The sequence below is a fragment of the Cherax quadricarinatus genome, chromosome 42 (assembly GCF_038502225.1).
Source record: "Cherax quadricarinatus isolate ZL_2023a chromosome 42, ASM3850222v1, whole genome shotgun sequence".
Classification (NCBI taxonomy): domain Eukaryota; kingdom Metazoa; phylum Arthropoda; class Malacostraca; order Decapoda; family Parastacidae; genus Cherax; species Cherax quadricarinatus.
Genome location: NC_091333.1, coordinates 9,667,147 through 9,688,689, shown reverse-complemented (window position 1 = coordinate 9,688,689; position 21,543 = coordinate 9,667,147). Strand labels below are relative to the sequence as shown.

General features: G+C 39.3%; 3 protein-coding genes across 3 annotated transcripts in view; all 3 read right to left on the bottom strand.

Moving 5' to 3' along the window:
- Positions 1 to 5,395: 5,395 nt before the first annotated feature.
- Positions 5,396 to 9,013, bottom strand: LOC138853846 (KS1 protein-like). Its single transcript, XM_070093163.1, has 3 exons — positions 8,877 to 9,013; positions 7,807 to 7,944; positions 5,396 to 5,779 (listed from the first exon to the last, which is right to left on the bottom strand). The coding sequence occupies exons 1-3, from the start codon at positions 8,879 to 8,881 to the stop codon at positions 5,623 to 5,625; spliced, it is 300 nt and encodes a 99-aa protein (XP_069949264.1). The 5' UTR covers positions 8,882 to 9,013; the 3' UTR covers positions 5,396 to 5,622.
- Positions 9,014 to 11,015: 2,002 nt separating this feature from the next.
- LOC138853845 (uncharacterized) lies at positions 11,016 to 16,720 on the bottom strand. Its single transcript, XM_070093162.1, has 3 exons — positions 16,606 to 16,720; positions 12,618 to 12,749; positions 11,016 to 11,608 (listed from the first exon to the last, which is right to left on the bottom strand). Exons 1-3 carry the CDS (start codon positions 16,608 to 16,610, stop codon positions 11,392 to 11,394), a joined length of 354 nt encoding a protein of 117 aa, XP_069949263.1. The 5' UTR covers positions 16,611 to 16,720; the 3' UTR covers positions 11,016 to 11,391.
- A 4,132-nt stretch (positions 16,721 to 20,852) lies between these two features.
- LOC138853868 (uncharacterized) overlaps positions 20,853 to 21,543 on the bottom strand; it is an 8,958-nt gene continuing 8,267 nt past the window's right edge. Inside the window, exon 5 of the mRNA XM_070093269.1 lies at positions 20,853 to 21,543. This exon is cut by the window's right edge and continues 397 nt beyond it. The gene's annotated coding sequence lies outside the window, so the exon portion shown is untranslated.

Sequence of the window (21,543 nt, the reverse complement as noted above, 5' to 3'; positions counted from 1 at the left end):
CTCTTTGCTTTTTATATTTAAACCGTGTTTTCTTTTGGGGGATCCTGCCCCCCTGTTTCCGTCCTGAGAATAAAAGCTTGATTGGTGGGTTTTTCCCCCCTTTTTAAAAGTAATTTTCCCTTTCTCTAAAATTTCAGTCCATCTCTTCACCTATTTCGTGGGTGATTTTTCTCAACCCCTTTTTTTCTTCCTGCCTTTTTTCTTCCCGATTTTGCTCCTTTTTTCCCCCCATTGCCCTTTTTCCCCCTGTGACTTGGATCCTGCCTTAGGGGTCAGTTTCTCCCCTTTATTTTTTTCCCGTGGCCTTGATAGCCCTTTTGGGCCCCAGCATTCGACCCATCACCCCTCTCCATCTCCAAAAACCCGCCGATTTCCCTTTTACCCTTGGGCCCCTTTGGGAGATTGGGGTGTGACCTTAGATAATTCATAATTCCCTTTCCCTTTCCCGTTCGGGGCCCCGCAGCTTTATATGCTGTGTTTCTCTGGTCACTGCCCCTGTAACCGCCTTTTAGCCTATTTTTTCTCAACTTTTGGGCCCCTTTTTCTTGGGAATGCAGTTTTGACTTGTGCCTCCCCCCTTTTTTTTCCTTCCCCTCCTTCCAACCCCAGAGAGCCCCTTTTTCCATTTTTTTTAGAAAGCCCCTTTCCCCAAATTTTTTTCCCACCTTGTTCCATCCCCACTGCTCCTCCATCCACCCCCCCACCAAAAACCCCCCCCTGATCCTTGGTCTCAAGTAGCCTCCCAATTTTTTTTTTTTTTTTTTAGAGAAGAGAGAAGGGAAAGGTAGAGGGGAGAGAGAGGGGGAAAAAGTAGGAGAGGGGGGAGTTAGAAGGGAAAAATTTGGGGAGAGCAAGAGAGAGAGAGAGCAAGAGAGAGAGAGAAAGAAAGAGAGAGCAAGAGAGAGAGAGAGCAAGAGAGAGAGAGACAAAAGAGAGAGAGAAAGAGAGAGAGGGGAGCAAGAGAGAGAGGGGAGAGAGCAAAGAGAGAGAGAGCAAGAGGGGAGAGAGAAAGAGAAAGAGAGAGAGCAAGAGAGAGAGAGAGCAAAGAGAGAGAGAGCAAGAGAGAGAGAGGGGCAAAAAAGAGAGAGAGAGCAAGAGAGAGAGAGCAAGAGGAGAGAGAGAGCAAAAAGAGAGAGAGCAAGAGAGAGAGAAGAAGAGAGAGAGAGCAAGAGAGAGAGAGAGCAAAGAGAGAGAGAGAGGGAAGAGAGAGAGAGAGAAAAAGAGAGAGAAAGAGAGAGAGAAAAAGAGAGGAGAGAGAGAGCAAGAGAGAGAGAGAGGAGAGAGAGAGAGAGCAAAGAGAGAGAGAGCAAGAGAGAGAAAAGCAAGAGAGAGAGAGAGCAAGAGAGAGAGAGAGAGGGGAAGAGAGAGAGAGAGAGCAAGAGAGAGAGAGAGAAGGAGAGCAAGAGAGAGAGAGAGCAAGAGAGAGAGAGAGCAAGAGAGAGAGAGAGCAAGAGAGGGGAGAGAGCAAGAGGGGAGAGAGAGCAAGAGAGAGAGAGGAAGAAAAGAGAGAGAGCAAAGAGAGAGAGAGCAAAAGAGAGAGAGAGAGAGCAAGAGAGAGAGAGAGAGGGAAGAGAGAGAGAGAGAGAGAGAGAGCAAAAAGAGAGAGAGCAAGAGGAGAGAGAGCAAGAGAGAGAAGAGAAAAGGGGAGAGGAGAAAAGAGAGAGAAGAGCAAGAGAGAGAGAGAGCAAAGAGAGAGAGAGCAAGAGAGAGAGAGAGCAAAGAGAGAGAGCAAGAGAGAGAGAGAGAGAGCAAGAGAGAGAGAGAGCAAGAGAGAGAGAGAGCAAAGAGAGAGGGGACAAGAGAGAGAAGGGGAGCAAGAGAGAGAGAGAGCAAGAGGGGAGAGGAGAGAGGCAAGAGAGAGAGAGAGAGAGCAAGGAAAAGAGAGAGAGAGAAGAGAGAGAGCAAAAGAGAAAGAGAGCAAGAGAGAGAGAGAGCAAGAGAGAGAGAGAGCAGGGGAGAGAGAGAGCAAGAGAGAGAGAGAGCAAAGAGAGAGAGAGCAAAGAGAGAGAGAGAGGGAAGAGAGAGAGAAAGGGGAGAGAGAGAGCAAAGAGAGAGAGAGAGCAAAAAGAGAAGAGAGCAAGAGAGAGAGGGAGGAAAAGAGAGAGAGCAAGAGAGAGAGAGAGAGCAAGAGAGAGGGGAGAGCATTTAGAGAGAGAGCAAGAGAGAGAGAGAGCAAGAGAGAGAGAGAGAGCAAGAGAGAGAGCAAAAAAGAGAGAGAGAGAGAAAGCAAGAGAGAGAGCAAGAGAGAGAGAGAGAGAGAGAGAGAGAGAGAGAGAGGGGAGAGAGAGAGAGAGAGAGAGAGAGAGAGAGAGAGGGGGGGAGGGGGGGAGGGGGGAGGGGGGAAAAAGAAGGCAAAGAGGGGGGAAGGGGGAAAAGGGGAAAATGGAAACGAGGGGAGAGAGGGGGTAGGGGGGGGGGAGGAGGAGGGGGGAGGTGGGGGAAAAAAAGAGGGGAGAGATAATGGGGGGGGCAGGGTGTTAGAGGGGGGGAGATGTTAGAGGGGGAGGGAGAGGTAAGAGATGTTAGAGGGGAAAAAATGGGAGAGGGAAAGAGAGAGAGAGATAGGTAGAGAGGATAGGGTAGAGAGAGAGATATAGGTAAAGAGAGAGAGGGGAATAGGCTAAGGGGGAGAAAGAGGGGGGGAGGGGGAAAGGTTCAGATGGTCAGTTCACAGGACGGGGAAAACCTGTGTGTGTGTGTGTGTGTGTGTGTGTGTGTGTGTGTGTGTGTGTGTGTGTGTGTGTGTGTGTGTGTGTGTGTGTTTTGGGTCGTGCCAAATAAATTTTTAAAGGGGAGTTTGGTTTATTTTGGGAAGGGATTATTTCGAAGCAACAGACTTAAAATTAGTATTTTTTTCCCATTTAAAACGTCCAAAAACAATCACAAAATTACGAAAAAATGCAATCATTGATTCAAGCAAATTTAAAAAAAAAACAGATTTATGCTATTTTATAGGGTCCTCCCCCTTTTTCTGCAACATTGTAAGCCCTGATAATGGGTTGATTTTAACAGGAAAGGCTTAGAACCATATCCAACTCCCCTTAGTTGTTTATAGTAGTATTTATAATGGGGCCCGTTTGCAGATGACGGGAAATTGATAAAGAGTCCCCTCGATCGAAGACCAGAAGGAACCTACAAAGGATCCGATAGGCTGCGACCGGGGCCAGCAACTGGTTTTCCCGGAGTTCAATCCCACCGTGCAAAGCCATGAGGATTGGGGGAAGGGGAAAGAAGACCGCAGACGGAGTAAAAAGTCTAGGGGGCCCGAGACCACAAACATCACCAAAAAAAAAGATCTTGGGGGGAGGAAAACACCAGGGCTTGGGTTTTGAAGGCCCCAAAAACCCCAAAAAACTGCTGAGCATATGGGCGCCTGGGGAAACCTCAGAACAGCATTCCGACATTTAATAAGGAAATTTTTCAGGCCCTGGGACACTGTGACGTTAGGCCCATATTGGAGTATGCGGCACCAGTTTGGAAAACCCCCACTCAGCCGCAAGTGAAGAAATCCAGAGAAAAATGCAAAGGTTTGCAACAAGACTAGTCCCAGAGTTAAGAGGTATGTCCTACGAGGAGAGGTTAAGGAAATCAACCTGACGACACTGGAGGACAGGAGAGATAGGGGGGACATGATAACGACATACAAAATACTGAGAGGAATTGACAAGGTGGACAAAGACAGGATGTTCCAGAGATTGGACACAGTAACAAGGGGACACAGTTGGAAGCTGAAGACACAGATGAATCACAGGGATGTTAGGAAGTATTTCTTCAGCCACAGAGTAGTCAGTAAGTGGAATAGTTTGGGAAGCGATGTAGTGGAGGCAGGATCCATACATAGCTTTAAGCAGAGGTATGATAAAGCTCACGGCTCAGGGAGAGTGACCTAGTAGCGATCAGTGAAGAGGCGGGGCCAGGAGCTCGGACTCGACCCCTGCAACCTCAACTAGGTGAGTACAACTAGGTGAGTACATACACACACACATACACACACACACACGCACACACACACACACACACACACACACACACACACACACTGTCCCTGTTTGCAGATGACGTGAAGTTGATGAGAAGAGTTCAGTCGATCGAAGACCAGGCAGAACTACAAAGGGATCTGGATAGGCTGCAGACCTGGTCCAGCAACTGGCTCCTGGAGTTCAATCCCACCAAGTGCAAAGCCATGAGGATTGGGGAAGGGCAAAGAAGACCGCAGACGGAGTACAGTCTACGGGGCCAGAGACTACAAACCTTACTCAAGGAAAAAGATCTTGGGGTGAGTATAACACCAGGCACATCTGAAGCGCACATCAACCAAATAACTGCTGCAGCATATGGGCGCCTGGCAAACCTCAGAACAGCATTCCGACATCTTAATAAGGAATCGTTCAGGACCCTGTACACCGTGTACGTTAGGCCCATATTGGAGTATGCGGCACCAGTTTGGAACCCACACCTAGCCAAGCACGTAAAGAAACTAGAGAAAGTGCAAAGGTTTGCAACAAGACTAGTCCCAGAGCTAAGAGGTATGTCCTACGAGGAGAGGTTAAGGGAAATCAACCTGACGACACTGGTGGACAGGAGAGATAGGGGGCACATGATAACGACATACAAAATACTGAGAGGAATTGACAAGGTGGACAAAGACAGGATGTTCCAGAGATTGGACACAGTAACAAGGGGACACAGTTGGAAGCTGAAGACACAGATGAATCACAGGGATGTTAGGAAGTATTTCTTCAGCCACAGAGTAGTCAGTAAGTGGAATAGTTTGGGAAGCGATGTAGTGGAGGCAGGATCCATACATAGCTTTAAGCAGAGGTATGATAAAGCTCACGGCTCAGGGAGAGTGACCTAGTAGCGATCAGTGAAGAGGTGGGGCCAGGAGCTCGGACTCGACCCCTGCAACCTCAACTAGGTGAGTACAACTAGGTGAGTACATACACACACACATACACACACACACACGCACACACACACATACACACACACACACCACACACACACACACACACACACACACACATACACACACACACACACACATACACACACACACACACACACACACACACACACACACACACACACACACACACACACACACACACACACACACACACACACACACACACACACACACACACACACACATACACACACACACACACACACACACACACACACACACACACACACATACACACACACACACACACACACACACACACACACACACACACAGACACACACACACACACACACACACACACACACACACACACACACACACACACACACACACACACACACACACACACACACACACACACACACACACACACACACACACACACACACACACACACACACACACACACACACACACGTAAGAAAGACAAACTATACAGTATTGCTACTCAATTTATTAATAACATCAAGTCACGAAAAGCAGATGGCTTATAAAAGCACGAATAAAATAGCCAATAATTTATAAAAAAAAATAAAAAAATATATAACTTTTTATGGATAAGAAGTAGAGAGAGCATCTGAAGAATATAATGGACAAACTAAAAAAAATCGTCATCAAATTCGTCATCATCAATGATAACCTTCGTTATTTTAATCATCTTTCGGCTTCTTCTTCTTCTTCTCTTCTTCTTCCTCTTCCTTTTCCTTCTTCTTCTTTTTATCCTTTTTGTCCTCATCATCATCATCGTCATCCTCGTCATCTTCATCCTCCTCGTCCTCCCCATCATCCTCCTCGTCATCGTCATCTCTACAACAATATAAATATCTTACGATATCATCCTCCAACAAAATCGTACAGACGTTCAAGATTTTCATATTGATTTGCAGGAATACATTAACTGGAATAACGAAGCTTACGTAAGTAAGTCTATCTAGGAACAAGTACACATAAATACACTTACACAAATTATCATACATAGTAACATATGTTTACATTACCTGTGATAAACTCTCCTCCAAAAAAGACAGACAAAGTGACTTAGTTTCAATGCTTGATTACTTCATATAAGTCTTTTAAATAGCAGTGATATATATTTTTTATTACCACCAAAATTTCATACCCCCACTTGTGGCTACCCTGAGGCAGGGAAAATTGTTCAAGGTTCTACCAGAGCTGTGTTCACTTGGTATACACAGCACAGGATGTTTTTCTTGTCATTCTCAAGCATGTAGAATGACATTCTTGGTATACGTCTTCATACTCCGTCCTGTTCCATCATATCATGTAAGATAGTTGTTTTTTTCTGTAATATTTCATCAAGTAGGAGAGATTTCCTATCATAGTCCATCATCCAGGAAGGCAATCCTGTTCTGCTCTATCAGGCAGGATGATTTTCCTGGCATACTGCATCACGTAGAATGGTTTTCCTGGCAAGATGACTTTTCAGTCATGCTCCATTACACACGATGGTTTTCCTGGTTACACCAGCTCACAGGATACCTCTCCTGATATACTCCATCACACAGGATACCTCTCCTGATATGCTCCATCACACAGGATACCTCTCCTGATATGCTCCATCACACAGGATACCTCTCCTGATATACTCCATCACACAGGATACCTCTCCTGATATACTCCATCACACAGGATACCTCTCCTGATATGCTCCATCACACAGGATACCTCTCCTGATATACTCCATCACACAGGATACCTCTCCTGATATACTCCATCACACAGGATACCTCTCCTGATATACTCCATCACACAGGATACCTCTCCTGATATACTCCATCACACAGGATACCTCTCCTGATATACTCCATCACACAGGATACCTCTCCTGATATACTCCATCACACAGGATACCTCTCCTGATATACTCCATCACACAGGATACCTCTCCTGATATACTCCATCACACAGGATACCTCTCCTGATATACTCCATCACACAGGATACCTCTCCTGATATACTCCATCACACAGGATACCTCTCCCGATATGCTCCATCACACAGGATACTCTCCTGATATACTCCATCACACAGGATACCTCTCCTGATATACTCCATCACACAGGATACCTCTCCTGATATACTCCATCACACAGGATACCTCTCCTGATATACTCCATCACACAGGATACCTCTCCTGATATACTCCATCACACAGGATACCTCTCCTGATATACTCCATCACACAGGAAGATTTCTCTCACCTACTCTACCACGGTGTATGGTCCTCTTGTCATACTCCATCATACAGGATGATTTTAGTTTCTTATACTTGTATTACCTGCTTACATTACCTCCTTATATTACGTGCTTAAAAATACACTTTTAAGGTTTCACTTACAAGTTCTCGTTTAACGACGATAGCAGATCCTTGTTAACGAAGACACATGAGCAAAGAAAGCTTTCATTGCCACAACGTTTCGCTCCACGTAGAGCTTTATCGAAACGTTTCCACAAAATTTCTTCATTGCTGTCGGATGTCTTCGTATCTATCCTTGCTAATATTTGGTGTTCAAACTGAATGTCGTGAAAATACTGTTGTATGGTTATCGATCCTTATCGATACTGTTGTATGGTAATCGATCCTTATCGAGGGAACAGTAAAAGATCTTTTTTCTTCTGATTTTTAGAAAAGGTAGTAAAATATTATCCAGAAATAATGTACTATATGTTAGTACACAAATAACACACAGTTATTAAGGACAGGATTGGACGAAACAGTCTAAAGATTTATGTCGAAAGGAGGAGCGCTACAGCAGGCCTACTGGCCTATACTTGGCATGTTCTTGTCAGTCCCAAAGCCATATTACACTTACCTCTTGACCCGGGAGGCTGCTGCCTGCTGTGCACTAGCATCATCTTCTGCGAACCCAGGTGCCAAAGGAGTGTCAGAGAAGAGAGTGCCATATGTGGCACCTACAAGGGCTGCTAGGCCCAGCAGCATTATTGACAGTCTGGAAAGGATGACTTTTTAGTTTAATATCTTTATTATGCTATTATGCCCCCCATACCCATCCTGTGGGCGGCAGTCACACCATACCCATCCAGTGGGCAGTAGTCAAAAAATTGTAGAGGTACATAATGCGTCTAGGGACATGAGACAGGTGGGTTTTTAGGCAATATAGCGAGAGGATTGTTCCAAGTGTAGCTGAGATGTTTATTTTTATGTAATGAACATTTTTCGGGGAGAAAAATGATATTTTTTTATTAAATAAATATTGAAAACGTCAGCAGTGTGCTGCTACCCTATTGTGCATGATAGTTACACAGTGTTTTCCTGTCATATTCCATCATGCAGAATGGGGTTTATACAAGGTGTTAAAATCTGTTAGCCTAAGCTGGGATACTTCAAGGAAATGGGTAGAGAGGAAGAAGAAAGAGAGAAGGGGAGAAAAGGTGAGGAAATTATTTAAGGTGGGAGAATAATAGATGACGAAAAATATTTAAGGAAAGAGTGGCAAGAGAAAATTTTGAAAACAACGATAAAATATAATGACTTCCTTTAGCACACCGACTTTACTATACTCCGATTGTATCTCTTTTAGGATCTTCCCAATATATGATTCGAGATTATCAGAACCCTAATATTATCCCCAAGGCTTCGTGTGGAAACTGTGAACCCATGCAACCACGCTAAAACATTCTGGAATATAAAAAGTAAAAATTAAAAGGTTTTTAAGTCGTCACTGTAGGTCAGAAGCCTAGCAGTTGGTTTCAAGATAATGTAAATTAGAAACCCCTTTCCTTCATTCTCCCTTAAAAAACAAAAAAGCTAAAAACACATGATGCCTTCAGACACTTTTCTTGACTAATCTTCTTTGATGAAACTATTTTCTTAGCGAAATCTTGTTCTGCTCTTAGAATCTTTACCTAACCTAAAACTTACCTCATGTTGCGTGAGGGAGAGCGTCTGGCTGCAACCTGTTATGTTGTGCGACACAACAAGACTAAGGAGAGAGAGAGATGTGGGATCCCTTTATAAGAGGGAGATGGATTCCCTGGGTCTTCCTGGTTCCAACTCCTCCTTGGGTCTTCCCAGTACCCAAAAGATACCAGGAACTACCACTTTTCTGTCCTCGCTGTGACGACCGCTGCAGTTTGAAAATATAAAAAGAAATAATATTTATTTTCGTCCGAGTACATGGCTTTTCACAGCTTCGTCGTGTATAAGGTACGGCACATATATTTAGTTTAGCCATAAATATAATGCATTTATTTAATCCAACACCACTGTTAAGAACGGAAACAATGAGGAAACGGAGTGTGGTAGGCGAAAGAAGAAAATGAGGAAGAACAGAAGAGAAACAGGATCGAAGGAGCAGTAGGAGGAGTAAGAGAAAGAGGAAGGTGTGGGTCTGGGATTAGGAGGGTGAGGGAGGATCCGTGAGCCGTGAGTCGCCTCTCCCACTCATTTTTTAAGATTGTCTTCAGATTAGCTTAGTGTCGGAGAGGCAGTCGTGATGGATATAAATAATGACTCTATCTAAAATAAATTAATTGATAGATATACATGAAGCTTTATAGCTGAACATCTCCCTTAATTTCATATTTATAAGAGAAATCAATGGCCTTACATCTCTCAGCCAAATTCTTTAATGTAGATGAGACTTCCTCTAAAAATATGTTTTGTTATCGTCTGCGATATCTTTCTCTGTTTAAAAAAAACCTGAAGTTTCTGCGTGACGCTGGTCAACCTTGCCAAGATCCGGGTCACGTTGGTGGGAAATATTTCATACTGGACAAACGCCTACGCAAGATGGACACAGATGCAACCCTCGTGCGATCTGACCTCTCTCACGACACGACTCGATCAAGCATCGCCTGTCTAAAGAGCACACTGTTGACATGGCTCATTATTTTGTAATTTGTTCATGATTGTAACCATATATAGACGTGTAGATGATTCATTATTACCTTTGTATCTTGGTCATGATTGTGACCAGATCCACCTGCTCATTACCTTTGTAACTTGGTCATGATTGTGACCAGATCTACCTTGAGTTCATTGCCTTTGTAACTTGTTCAGCTATCAAATCTTTCGGGCCCAGTCCCTGGACCAATTATGTACCTCTGTAATCCTTTGACTACCGCCCACAGGATAGGTGTGGGGTGCATAATAAACAAAAACTAACTGTTGACAGCAGTGAAGAAGAAACCCAAGCTGCGGGACACGTTTTTATTGGGACAGAGTCTCGTTCTGTTGTATAGACAGAAATGTTACCTTAACAAAATATAATTCTCCTCCAGCCTACGGCTGGTTTTCAGTCATGTTATGATGAAAAAGATACCAAACTGAAAACAAGATCCTCCAGATCTAAACCCACACTGTGGGAATTAGGAGTTAAGGATTATAGCTGTCTTATTAGGAGGTAAGAGCTAAACCTCTAAGGGTCATATAGCGCATGGGAATTAGGAGGTAATCAGGTTTAAATCTCCCCCCCCCTCCGATTCCCCTGCTAAAGAAAGAGAGGGAGTGGCTCCGATTCCCTGGATGTCGAGCTATGAACTGAGGATCGAGCTTCTAACTCTCAATACTTTGAAGAAAAGTATGCTGCATCCTTTTCCACCTGACTGGATGAATTCTTGGCTAATATCCAGGTGGTTCATTGAAAGTTCTAGCGTCTGAAGTAAGTTTTAATCCGAAAGACCTTAAACTCTTTTAAATATATTTCTTCCCTCTCTCTCTCTCTCTCTCTCTCTCTATATATATATATATATATATATATATATATATATATATATATATGTGTGTGTGTGTGTGTGTGTGTGTGTGTGTGTGTGTGTGTGTGTGTGTGTGTGTGTGTGTGTGTGTGTGTGTGTGTGTGTGTGTGTGTGTGTGTGTGTGTGCATGTGTATACTTGGTAATTTTTGTCATATACGGAATGTCTTGTGGTATATTAAAGAAAATAGATTTCTTAATGCATTACTTTATTAGCCAACAGAGATAATAATTTATTTCTAAGTAGCAAAGAAATTTGCATTATTAAGCTTTACACAGAAAGATATGATGCTCCACTAATCGCTCTTTTTGCCCCGTATATATCTTTTTTTTTTTTTTTGAGTTCTTTTTGTTTATAGGTAATAACACCAGTACCTTTTATTGTTCTTATTATATGTTAATCTTTACAATACTGAGCTTCAGAACCTTTCCTGAAGGAGAAAGTGTCCTAGGTAATGTGCAAGGCGTCATAAGTGAAACGTAAGTGTTTTTAAGTGAGATATATCATGTTTTCAAGTGAAAATGTGAGTCGTTTTTATTAGTCACGAAGGTCATCTTAAGTGAAAATTACGTCTTTTCAAGTGAAATTTAGGATGTATTTAAGGGACAAGAAGGAAGTCTCAAGTGGAAAATTGGTTGTCTTAAGTGATAGGAAATCTCATGTTATTTTGTCAAAGGATATCTATTTTCCAACAGCAGCGGTTGTTTTGGTTGTGGTGGTTGTTGTGGTTGATGTGGTGGATGAACGTCTTCGGTTGTTACTCTCGTTACTCTCTTCACTGCTACTGGAGTGATGCCACCAGAAACGCCTGTTGTTGTTGGCGACTTTCAGATCAATTCTTTTGTAATCGCTCTCGTTGCTGCTTGTGTCGTTGCTATTTGAGTCCCAGCTGTCGCTGCTGCAAACAATTAAAAGAGAAATGCTTAGAAAATGATAATACATACTGTACACAATAAGGGCAAGTTGAAGAGTAAGACACATGCTAAATCAAGCCAAGAGTTTGACCATCTTCCATCAGGGCCGAAGGGACTAATCACCTCAAAAGTACGTCTCCACTTCTGTCTCCAAGACTGTAATCACCTCTTTGTTCGACAGTATTCGTCGGTAAAGATGCCTCATTTTGAACACGTGTCTTACTCATCAATAATACTTTGAATTATTAAATTAATTAGGGAGAAGTGTTAACCTCGAAATGGTCATTGCAACGCCTGGGGACTGAAGGGTAATGAAATTAAAGCCACGAAATGGAAGGGTAGGTCTAATTCCTTAATGGATTTCCTTAATGGAAATTATTTTCATGTTTATTCTTCTTAAAGAAGAATGCCTCCTGTTCCCCCAGGGGCTGTATAACCCCCATTTATGTTTAGCGCTCCACCATAAATGCAATGATAACAGTAGAAAACAAAAAGTCTTGAGGGATGAGAAAGAATCAAGATTATTGATCAATAGGAGAAACTTATGATATTACTGACGATAACTACTTTATTTACTATGATTCTGAAGAGGGATTCACATGGTGTCGTTCATGAATAACACTGAGTCTAAACAGGGATTCACAACGGTATGTTCCTGGATAACAGAGCGAACAGGGATTCACAAAGGTGTGCTTCTAAATAACATTGAGCCTGCACAGGGATTCAAAAGAGATCTTCATTGAATAACACGGACTCAGAAGGAGTCGTTCCTGCTTTCCAATTGTCTGAACATGTATGTGCATTTCTCCTACTCGTTTACAGTTTATTTACTAGCGAAATTCATTAAAAAGCTCAAATCAAAATAATAGCTCCTAGGTACTCCTAATACAGCCTCTCTCTCTCTCTCTCTCTCTCTCTCTCTCTCAGACACATCGCTTCTACAATAAGAAATATCTATTCCTCCCTCAACTAGGCACATATAAGGCTGCGTACTAGTCCTGGCGAAAATCAACGGGGTCTCGTAAGGCCTTTCGAAGTCGTTCATGGTTGTCGTGCCTGCCAGGCAGGGCGTGGCATAGAACCACACACACTAGGGCAATGCAACCAAGCAGCTGCAAGGTGAACCTGTTGGAGTAAATCAGAAAGTGATAACAGTGATGAATATAATGATTATGCTGATAACAATGATGATGACTCGGACACACACACACACACACACACACACTCTTGAACGCTTCTAGCTGGACATCCTACTCATTTCGATATATATATATATATATATATATATATATATATATATATATATATATATATATATATATATATATATATATATATATATATATATATATATATATATATATATATATATATATATATATATATATATATATATATATATATATATATATATATATATATATATATATGCAAGGAATTCGGGAGAGCATGCGAAATATACACAAACACTGATCTCTGGCTGAAGGAGACTCGAACCTACGAACCTTAGGACAAGGTACATATACATATACATATATATATATATATATATATATATATATATATATATATATATATATATTTATATATATATATATATATATATATATATATATATATATATATATATATATATATATATATATATATATATGTCATGCCGAATATGTAAAACTGGTCAATTAGCAAGAACTCATTTAAAATTAAGTCTTTTCTAAAATTTTCTCTTATACGTTTAAAGATATATTTTTTCATTAATGTTAATGTAAAAAATTTTAATTTTGCATCAAAAGAATCTTAGAAAACTTACCTAACCATATTATAACAAGAGTAATTTATTTCAGCCTAACCCAACTAAATATATTTTAGATTTGTTTACAATAATTTAATACTAAACAAACACAGTGAAATACATTTTTTTTCGTTAGGTTCAAAATGATTTTGGCGAAATTATTGCATACACTTGTCCTGTATGGCAAGATGAGCGTTGCTATTTAAGCCAAGATCGCAAGTTCTGCCTATTCGGCACGACATATATATATATATATATATATATATATATACATATATATATATATATATATATATATATATATATATATATATATATATATATATATATATATATATATATATGTATATATATATATATATATATATATATATATATATATATATATATATATGTATATATATGTATATATATATATATATATATATATATATATATATATATATATATATATATATATATATATATATATATATATATAGATGGGGTTGTAAAGGAAGTAAATGCTAGGGTGTTCGGGAGAGGTGTGGGATTAAATTTTGGGGAATCAAATTCAAAATGGGAATTGACACAGTTACTTTTTGCTGATGATACTGTGCTTATGGGAGATTCTAAAGAAAAATTGCAAAGGTTAGTGGATGAGTTTGGGAATGTGTGTAAAGGTAGAAAGTTGAAAGTGAACATAGAAAAGAGTAAGGTGATGAGGGTGTCAAATGATTTAGATAAAGAAAAATTGGATATCAAATTGGGGAGGAGGAGTATGGAAGAAGTGAATGTTTTCAGATACTTGGGAGTTGACGTGTCGGCGGATGGATTTATGAAGGATGAGGTTAATCATAGAATTGATGAGGGAAAAAAGGTGAGTGGTGCGTTGAGGTATATGTGGAGTCAAAAAACGTTATCTATGGAGGCAAAGAAGGGAATGTATGAAAGTATAGTAGTACCAACACTCTTATATGGGTGTGAAGCTTGGGTGGTAAATGCAGCAGCGAGGAGACGGTTGGAGGCAGTGGAGATGTCCTGTTTAAGGGCAATGTGTGGTGTAAATATTATGCAGAAAATTCGGAGTGTGGAAATTAGGAGAAGGTGTGGAGTTAATAAAAGTATTAGTCAGAGGGCAGAAGAGGGGTTGTTGAGGTGGTTTGGTCATTTAGAGAGAATGGATCAAAGTAGAATGACATGGAAAGCATATAAATCTATAGGGGAAGGAAGGCGGGGTAGGGGTCGTCCTCGAAAGGGTTGGAGAGGGGGTAAAGGAGGTTTTGTGGGCAAGGGGCTTGGACTTCCAGCAAGCGTGCGTGAGCGTGTTAGATAGGAGTGAATGGAGACGAATGGTACTTGGGACCTGACGATCTGTTGGAGTGTGAGCAGGGTAATATTTAGTGAAGGGATTCAGGGAAACCGGTTATTTTCATATAGTCGGACTTGAGTCCTGGAAATGGGAAGTACAATGCCTGCACTTTAAAGGAGGGGTTTGGAATATTGGCAGTTTGGAGGGATATGTTGTGTATCTTTATATGTGTATGCTTCTAGACTGTTGTATTCTGAGCACCTCTGCAAAAACAGTGATAATGTGCGTGTGTGGTGAAAGTGTTGAATGATGATGAAAGTATTTTCTTTTTGGGGATTTTCTTTCTTTTTTGGGTCACCCTGCCTCGGTGGGAGACGGCCGACTTGTTGAAAATATATATATATATATATATATATATATATATATATATATATATATATATATATATATATATATATATATATATATATATATATAAGAACACTACGAAAAATTATTGATATATTTAAAAAATAATGCATTTAAAAATCAAAAGAAAGGGTCACAAACTAATATGCTGCCAAAATTGCTAACCTTGCCTGACTGACTAATGATACAAAATTAAAATTTACGTATAAAATTGATTAACTGTGTGAAGAATTGTATAAATTTAGTAGAGTTGTTAAGCTGAAGGCTCATTCTCGTCGTATCCAAGGATTCCATAACGATAAAGTAAAGTCACAGTGTTACTGAAGTCGTAAGTGTAAAGTCCGCAGAGTTATGAGGTGGATGGTGGAGTGTCGGTGGTTCCTGACTGAAGAGTCGGGCAATATGAACACTGAAAGCCCGTACAGTAACATTTACTCATATGTTCGGTGTTTAATGTACCGTGAAGTACTCCCTATGTACCTAGAAGTACTGTTTCATCTCTTCAATGAACGATACTGTACCTCAGGCCACAGGGAAGAGGATCCACTTGAAAACAGTTCCCGTATAATGCTAATTAGTGGATGCAAATTCAAAGTTAATATGAGAAAAGAAGTTCCTTAATATATAGTTTCTTAAGGCTACTTAATGTATTGCATAAATTTAGAAACTGTGCAGGTTTCTAGAAATTATCCAAATGGGATTTGAAATTTTTTTTCAGCAAACTAAAATAGTCTATCTTGATGAACATTTTGTGGAAGATAATTCAACAAAAACCTAACCTCAGTATCAAACAGATCCTAACTCAGACATATACCATGGTAGTAGTAGTAGTAGTAGTAGCAGTAGTAGTAGTGGTAGTAGTAGTAGTAGCAGTAGTAGTAGTAGTAGTAGTAGTAGTAGTAGTAGTGGTAGTAGTAGTAGTAGTAGTAGTAGTAGTAGTAGTAGCAGTAGTAGTAGTAGTAGTAGTAGTAGTAGTAGTAGTAGTGGTAGTAGTAGTAGTAGTAGTAGTAGTAGCAGTAGTAGTAGTAGTAGTAGTAGTAGTAGTAGTAGTAGTGGTAGTAGTAGTAGTAGTGGTAGTAGTAGTGGTAGTAGTAGTAGTAGTAGTAGCAGTAGTAGTAGTAGTAGTAGTAGTAGTAGTAGTAGTAGTAGTAGTAGTAGTATCAGCAGTAGTAGTAGCATCAGTAGTGATGCTAGTAGCAACAGTAACGATATTCATTAAGATTGTGAGTGTAATAATCTCTGTTTCTAACTTTCATTTTAAATACCTGTGAGCGTTTATTTCACGCTCTTGGGTAAGTGTTTTGCCTCATTTTTCAGACGGACAGAAAAGTGGGATGAATGAAGGGCAGTGACAGAGATCTTTTTACCAGACAAACTTAACCTCAGCTCTCTGAACAGAAATAGATCATTAGCTCACGTGCTGGTTCTCTCTCCCAAGTACAAATCAATGAAGACGGAGAAAGCTAACTGGAAGTATTAGGATCACTCACCTCATTCTGGAGTTCTCTTCTGCTGTAGATGTGGAAGAGTAAGGCAGGCAGGGAGAAGGTATGAATGACTTTCCCTGATGAACGAAGGCCTTTTTATACACCTTTTAAGCCCCACCTGTGGGTAATTAGGTAACACTTGTAACTCCTATACTGCCAGCCGTCTATACGAGTATGCAAATGTGACATTCACTCACAGGGTCTCTCTACAGGTAATTTATTTCTTGTAATTACTCAGAAAAAACATGAATAAACTGATCGATTTCATTACTAACACAGGTGCGTTTTATGTGATTTTACAGTTTAATACTTTTTTCTTTAACCTTAACATAACCGATTGATTAAGAAGAACTCGAAGGTTCTTAAGTCGTCCTAAGACTAGTGTATTTTCCACTATGTTTCAGTTGCATGTTTCTACTGTTTACACCGTCTTGTGCAAGACATGTAAAAAAAATTTACAAATGAAAGGAGTGTAAAGTAAGTCAGAGCAGCAAAATCTCTAGTTCAAAGCAAGCTAAGTAAATCCTCAAAGGCCGGGGTCGTAGAGCAGAAAAGTAGTCGAAATAAATTACCTGTCTCAAGCACAGGTATACATCTCTATGAAGCGGGACACAGGTGATACACTGAATACTGTATGTGTTCATAAGAGTTCCAAAAGCACATCACCTGTAATATATCCCAGCAATAACAGTCAATAATGTGTATTCAGCTATTTGGTATAATGCCTGCATATTGAGCGGGTCGTGTGTGTGTGTGTGTGTATGTGTGTGTGTGTGTGTGTGTGTGTGTGTGTGTGTGTGTGTGTGTGTGTGTGTGTATGTGTGTGTGTGTGTGTGTGTGTGTGTGTGTGTGTGTACTCACCTAGTTGAGGTTGCAGGGGTCGAGCCCTAGCTCCTGGCCCCGCCTCATCACTGGTCGCTACTAGGTCACTCTCCCTGAACCGTGAGCTTTATCATACCTCTGCTTAAAGCTATGTATGGATCCTGCCTCCACTACATCGCTTCCCAAACTATTCCACTTCCTGACTACTCTGTGGCTGAAGAAATATTTCCTAACATCCCTGTGATTCATCTGTGTCTTCAACTTCCAACTGTGTCCCCTTGTTGCTGTGTCCAATCTCTGGAACATCCTGTCTTTGTCCACCTTGTCAATTCCTCTCAGTGTTTTGTATGTCGTTATCATGTCCCCCCTATCTCTCCTGTCCTCCAATGTCGTCAGGTCGATTTCCCTTAACCTCTCCTCGTAGGACATACCCTTTAGCTCTGGGACTAGTCTTGTTGCAAACCTTTGCACTTTATCTAGTTTCTTTATGTGCTTGGCTAGGCGTGGGTGCCAAACTGGTGCCGCATACTCCAATATGGGCCTAACGTACACGCTGTACAGGGTACTGAACGATTCCTTATTAGGATGTCGGAATGCTGTTCTGAGGTTTGCTAGGCGCCCATATGCTGCAGCAGTTATTTGGTTGATGTGCACTTCAGGAGATGTGCCTGGTGTTATACTCACCCCAAGATCTTTTTCCTTGAGCGAGGTTTGTAGTCTCTGGCCCCCTTGACTGTACTCCGTCTGCGGTCTTCTTTGCCAATCCCAAATCTTCATGACTTTGCACTTGGTGGAATTGAACTCCAGGAGCCAATTGCTGGACCAGGTCTGCAGCCTGTCCAGATCCCTTTGTAGTTCTGCCTGGTCTTCGACCAAATGAATTATTCTGTGTGTGTATGTGTGTGTGTGTGTGTGTGTGTGTGTGTGTGTGTGTGTGTGTGTGTGTGTGTGTGTGTGTGTATGTGTGTCCCTTTCCTGTCATATATGTTAATCATGCTGCTAAAATTTAAAATATGTCAAAGCAATGCTTATGAAACATCGAAATAAGCAATAAAATCAAATTTTCTCATTTACATATGATAATGTTTCACATATTTTAACTAAAATATAAAATACGTTATAAAATTCCTCTTATATTACATTACTATTTAAAAAAAAAATATTAAAATCAATAAGTTCTCTTATTAAAACTAGAATCACAAAATACGGGACGCCATGAATTAAGATTTTTCTATCAACGAAGCAGAAAGTTACTAAAAACATCTCTACTGTTTCAGGTACAAATAGTGAGATGAATGGTTTTGAAAACCGAAGAGTTGAAGAATTGAGACACTTATGCAACGTATCGGAATCTTTATTAAAGGTTGAGGGACTGATTACCTTAAACTCCTCCTCTCCTTATACCTTTTTACTTTGTATTGGACTGATGCAGCCACTGTGTGGCGGAACGTTTCTTCAATATAGATTCCCATATGTTGCATAAGTGTCTCAATTCTTCGATAAATAGTGAGATTAAAACAAATTGATGAGCTTCTTAAATGTAAGTTTTTTTTTTCGTGCCATGTGCAATGTTTTGGTTTTTGATGCCAGGAATTATCAATAGTCTTTGACAAAAACTAGTTTTTGTCCACGTACTGTTACAAACCTTTAAACAGAGGAAAAAGGCGAATAGTTTTGGACGTTTAATGAAGAACACATTTTCCCACACGTGGTTTCACCAGTCCTAATTATGTTGTCACTCGTGGCAAAATGTTTTCTCTAATATATGTTCTGAACTGTACCACAAGTGTCCCTTTCCAAAACTGAAGACCATTAAACTGCTGACACAGATTTATTTTATATTTACTTTTAGAAGCCCAAATATTCACAAGCGCTGATGAAGGTTATTTTTAGCATTTCACTGTCAATGAGACTTGTTCATACTGGTACGTACTCTTATACATGTACTCAGCATTAAACAGACTGACTAGTACTCAATCTTAATTTTCAAATCATCTGTAATACACACACACACACACACACACACACACACACACACACACATATATATATATATATATATATATATATATATATATATATATATATATATATATATATATATATATATATATATATATATATATATATACATATATATATATATATATATATATATATATATATATATATATATATATATATATATATATATATATATATATATATATATATATATATATATATATTCACGTAAGAGATTTTAACCATCCAATTGATTTTCAAAAAGTTGAGAAAGTAGTATCAAGCAAGTCAATGGTCGACAGGAATATAATTGAATCTTGTTTCATAAAAAGCAGTTTTGACAATAATATGAATATTTCCTTTGGTTTATATAAATTAGATCCATTTATAATTAATAGAATTTGGGAAGAATTTAATAATACACTGGACAAATAATTTTTAAATTTTCTTGGGTAGAATAGCTTGGGGGTGAGTTGTGCAAAGGACCTATCCAAGTTGGCTCGCCGCGCGTCACGTGTTTAACCGTTGTGGGATCTGATAGTGAGGTGCTGGCCGGACCCCTTATATAGCTTCCTTGGATGCTTCACTTTCATAGTTCCTTGATAATGTGAGTAGTCACGAAAGCGCTTGGAATTTCTCTATTCTTTCAGAGTGGTTGTTTTGCATATTTTGAAATCACCTGTTCACTGTGATCTTATTGCATATATATATATATATATATATATATATATATATATATATATATATATATATATATATATATATATATATATATATATTACAGAAGATTTGAAAATTAAGATTGAGTACTAGTCAGTCTGTTTAAAGCTGATTTTTTGCAATCTTTCTGTTACATTCTCAAGGGTTACATAAAATTTATGGCATAACTTTTTTACAGTTGTATATGTTTTTCTTATATTGTCATCCGTAGTGATTTTATGTTAAATTTCTCTATTCCGGTATTACAGATTTTTATTGGTCATATGCAGTTTATAGTAAAAGTTAAAAAAAAATTATAACAACTTTTATCTGTGAAAGGCTAATTACTTCATGGTATCAATATCATATATTTTTATGCAATTCTTTTAGTCTTTTCGGAAAAAAATTATCTTACACTCCACAATAAATACTATTCTTCATCGATTCCGTATTATTATTATTATTATAATCAACGGGAAGCCCTAAACCCGGAGGATTATACAGCGCCTGGGGGGGAAGGGATGTGGAAGGCATTCAGGCTTAATTCGGGGAACTGGAGCACAGATCCAATTCCCTAAATCAAGAGCCCCTCACCAACATCAAGGAACCTTCCTTGTGGGGCATCGATTCAATAACCTTACAAAACACCTTCTGTTAGGTCCATTAAGCTAACACACTTTGTCTTCTTTAGATATACTAACTTAAGGATTATTTAAAATTCAGCCTAAAAAATAATAACATTTTATTTACTGAACAAAGGGAATATAATAATTAATAATTTCTTGACATTGTTGATTGTTTTATTGGTAGCATAATCACAAAGCCAAATTTACCAGACTAGTTATTAGCATTTTATATTTTGTACTAACCATTTACTGAGAAAAAATTGATAATAGTCGAGCGGTATAACTACTTGGTAAATAATTTAGCTGGCTCTTAAAATAAATAAATGTCGCACAGATAATGCAATGAAAATATTTATAATGTGAGAGGGGGAGTTATTAAATGCTGATTTAGCAATAGAGGTGGAATTAGTGGAGGAAACGACACAGTTAGCAAATACTTTGGATATCTTTGTGAAAGTTTAGGGTGGTTGTATTTATTCCGGCTAGCTTTAAATGCTTAGGGTATTTTTTTAATTTGCTTGGCTTTAGAAATTTTGCGTGTCTTAATAAACTTTATGGGACTTAGAGCACTTTGGGTGGCTCTTCATATTTTTTTATAAATGATTTTTAAAACACTGGATGACTTTATAAGCTTCGAGTGGCTTTAACAACCTTAGATAATGTTGTATACTTAATCTTTGGATGACTTTATAGACTTTGCGCGGCTTTATTAGCCTTGTATGACTATTAATTAGTAACTTTGGCTATTTAATATACTTTGGATGGCTTTATAATCAGTAAATCGTTCGAG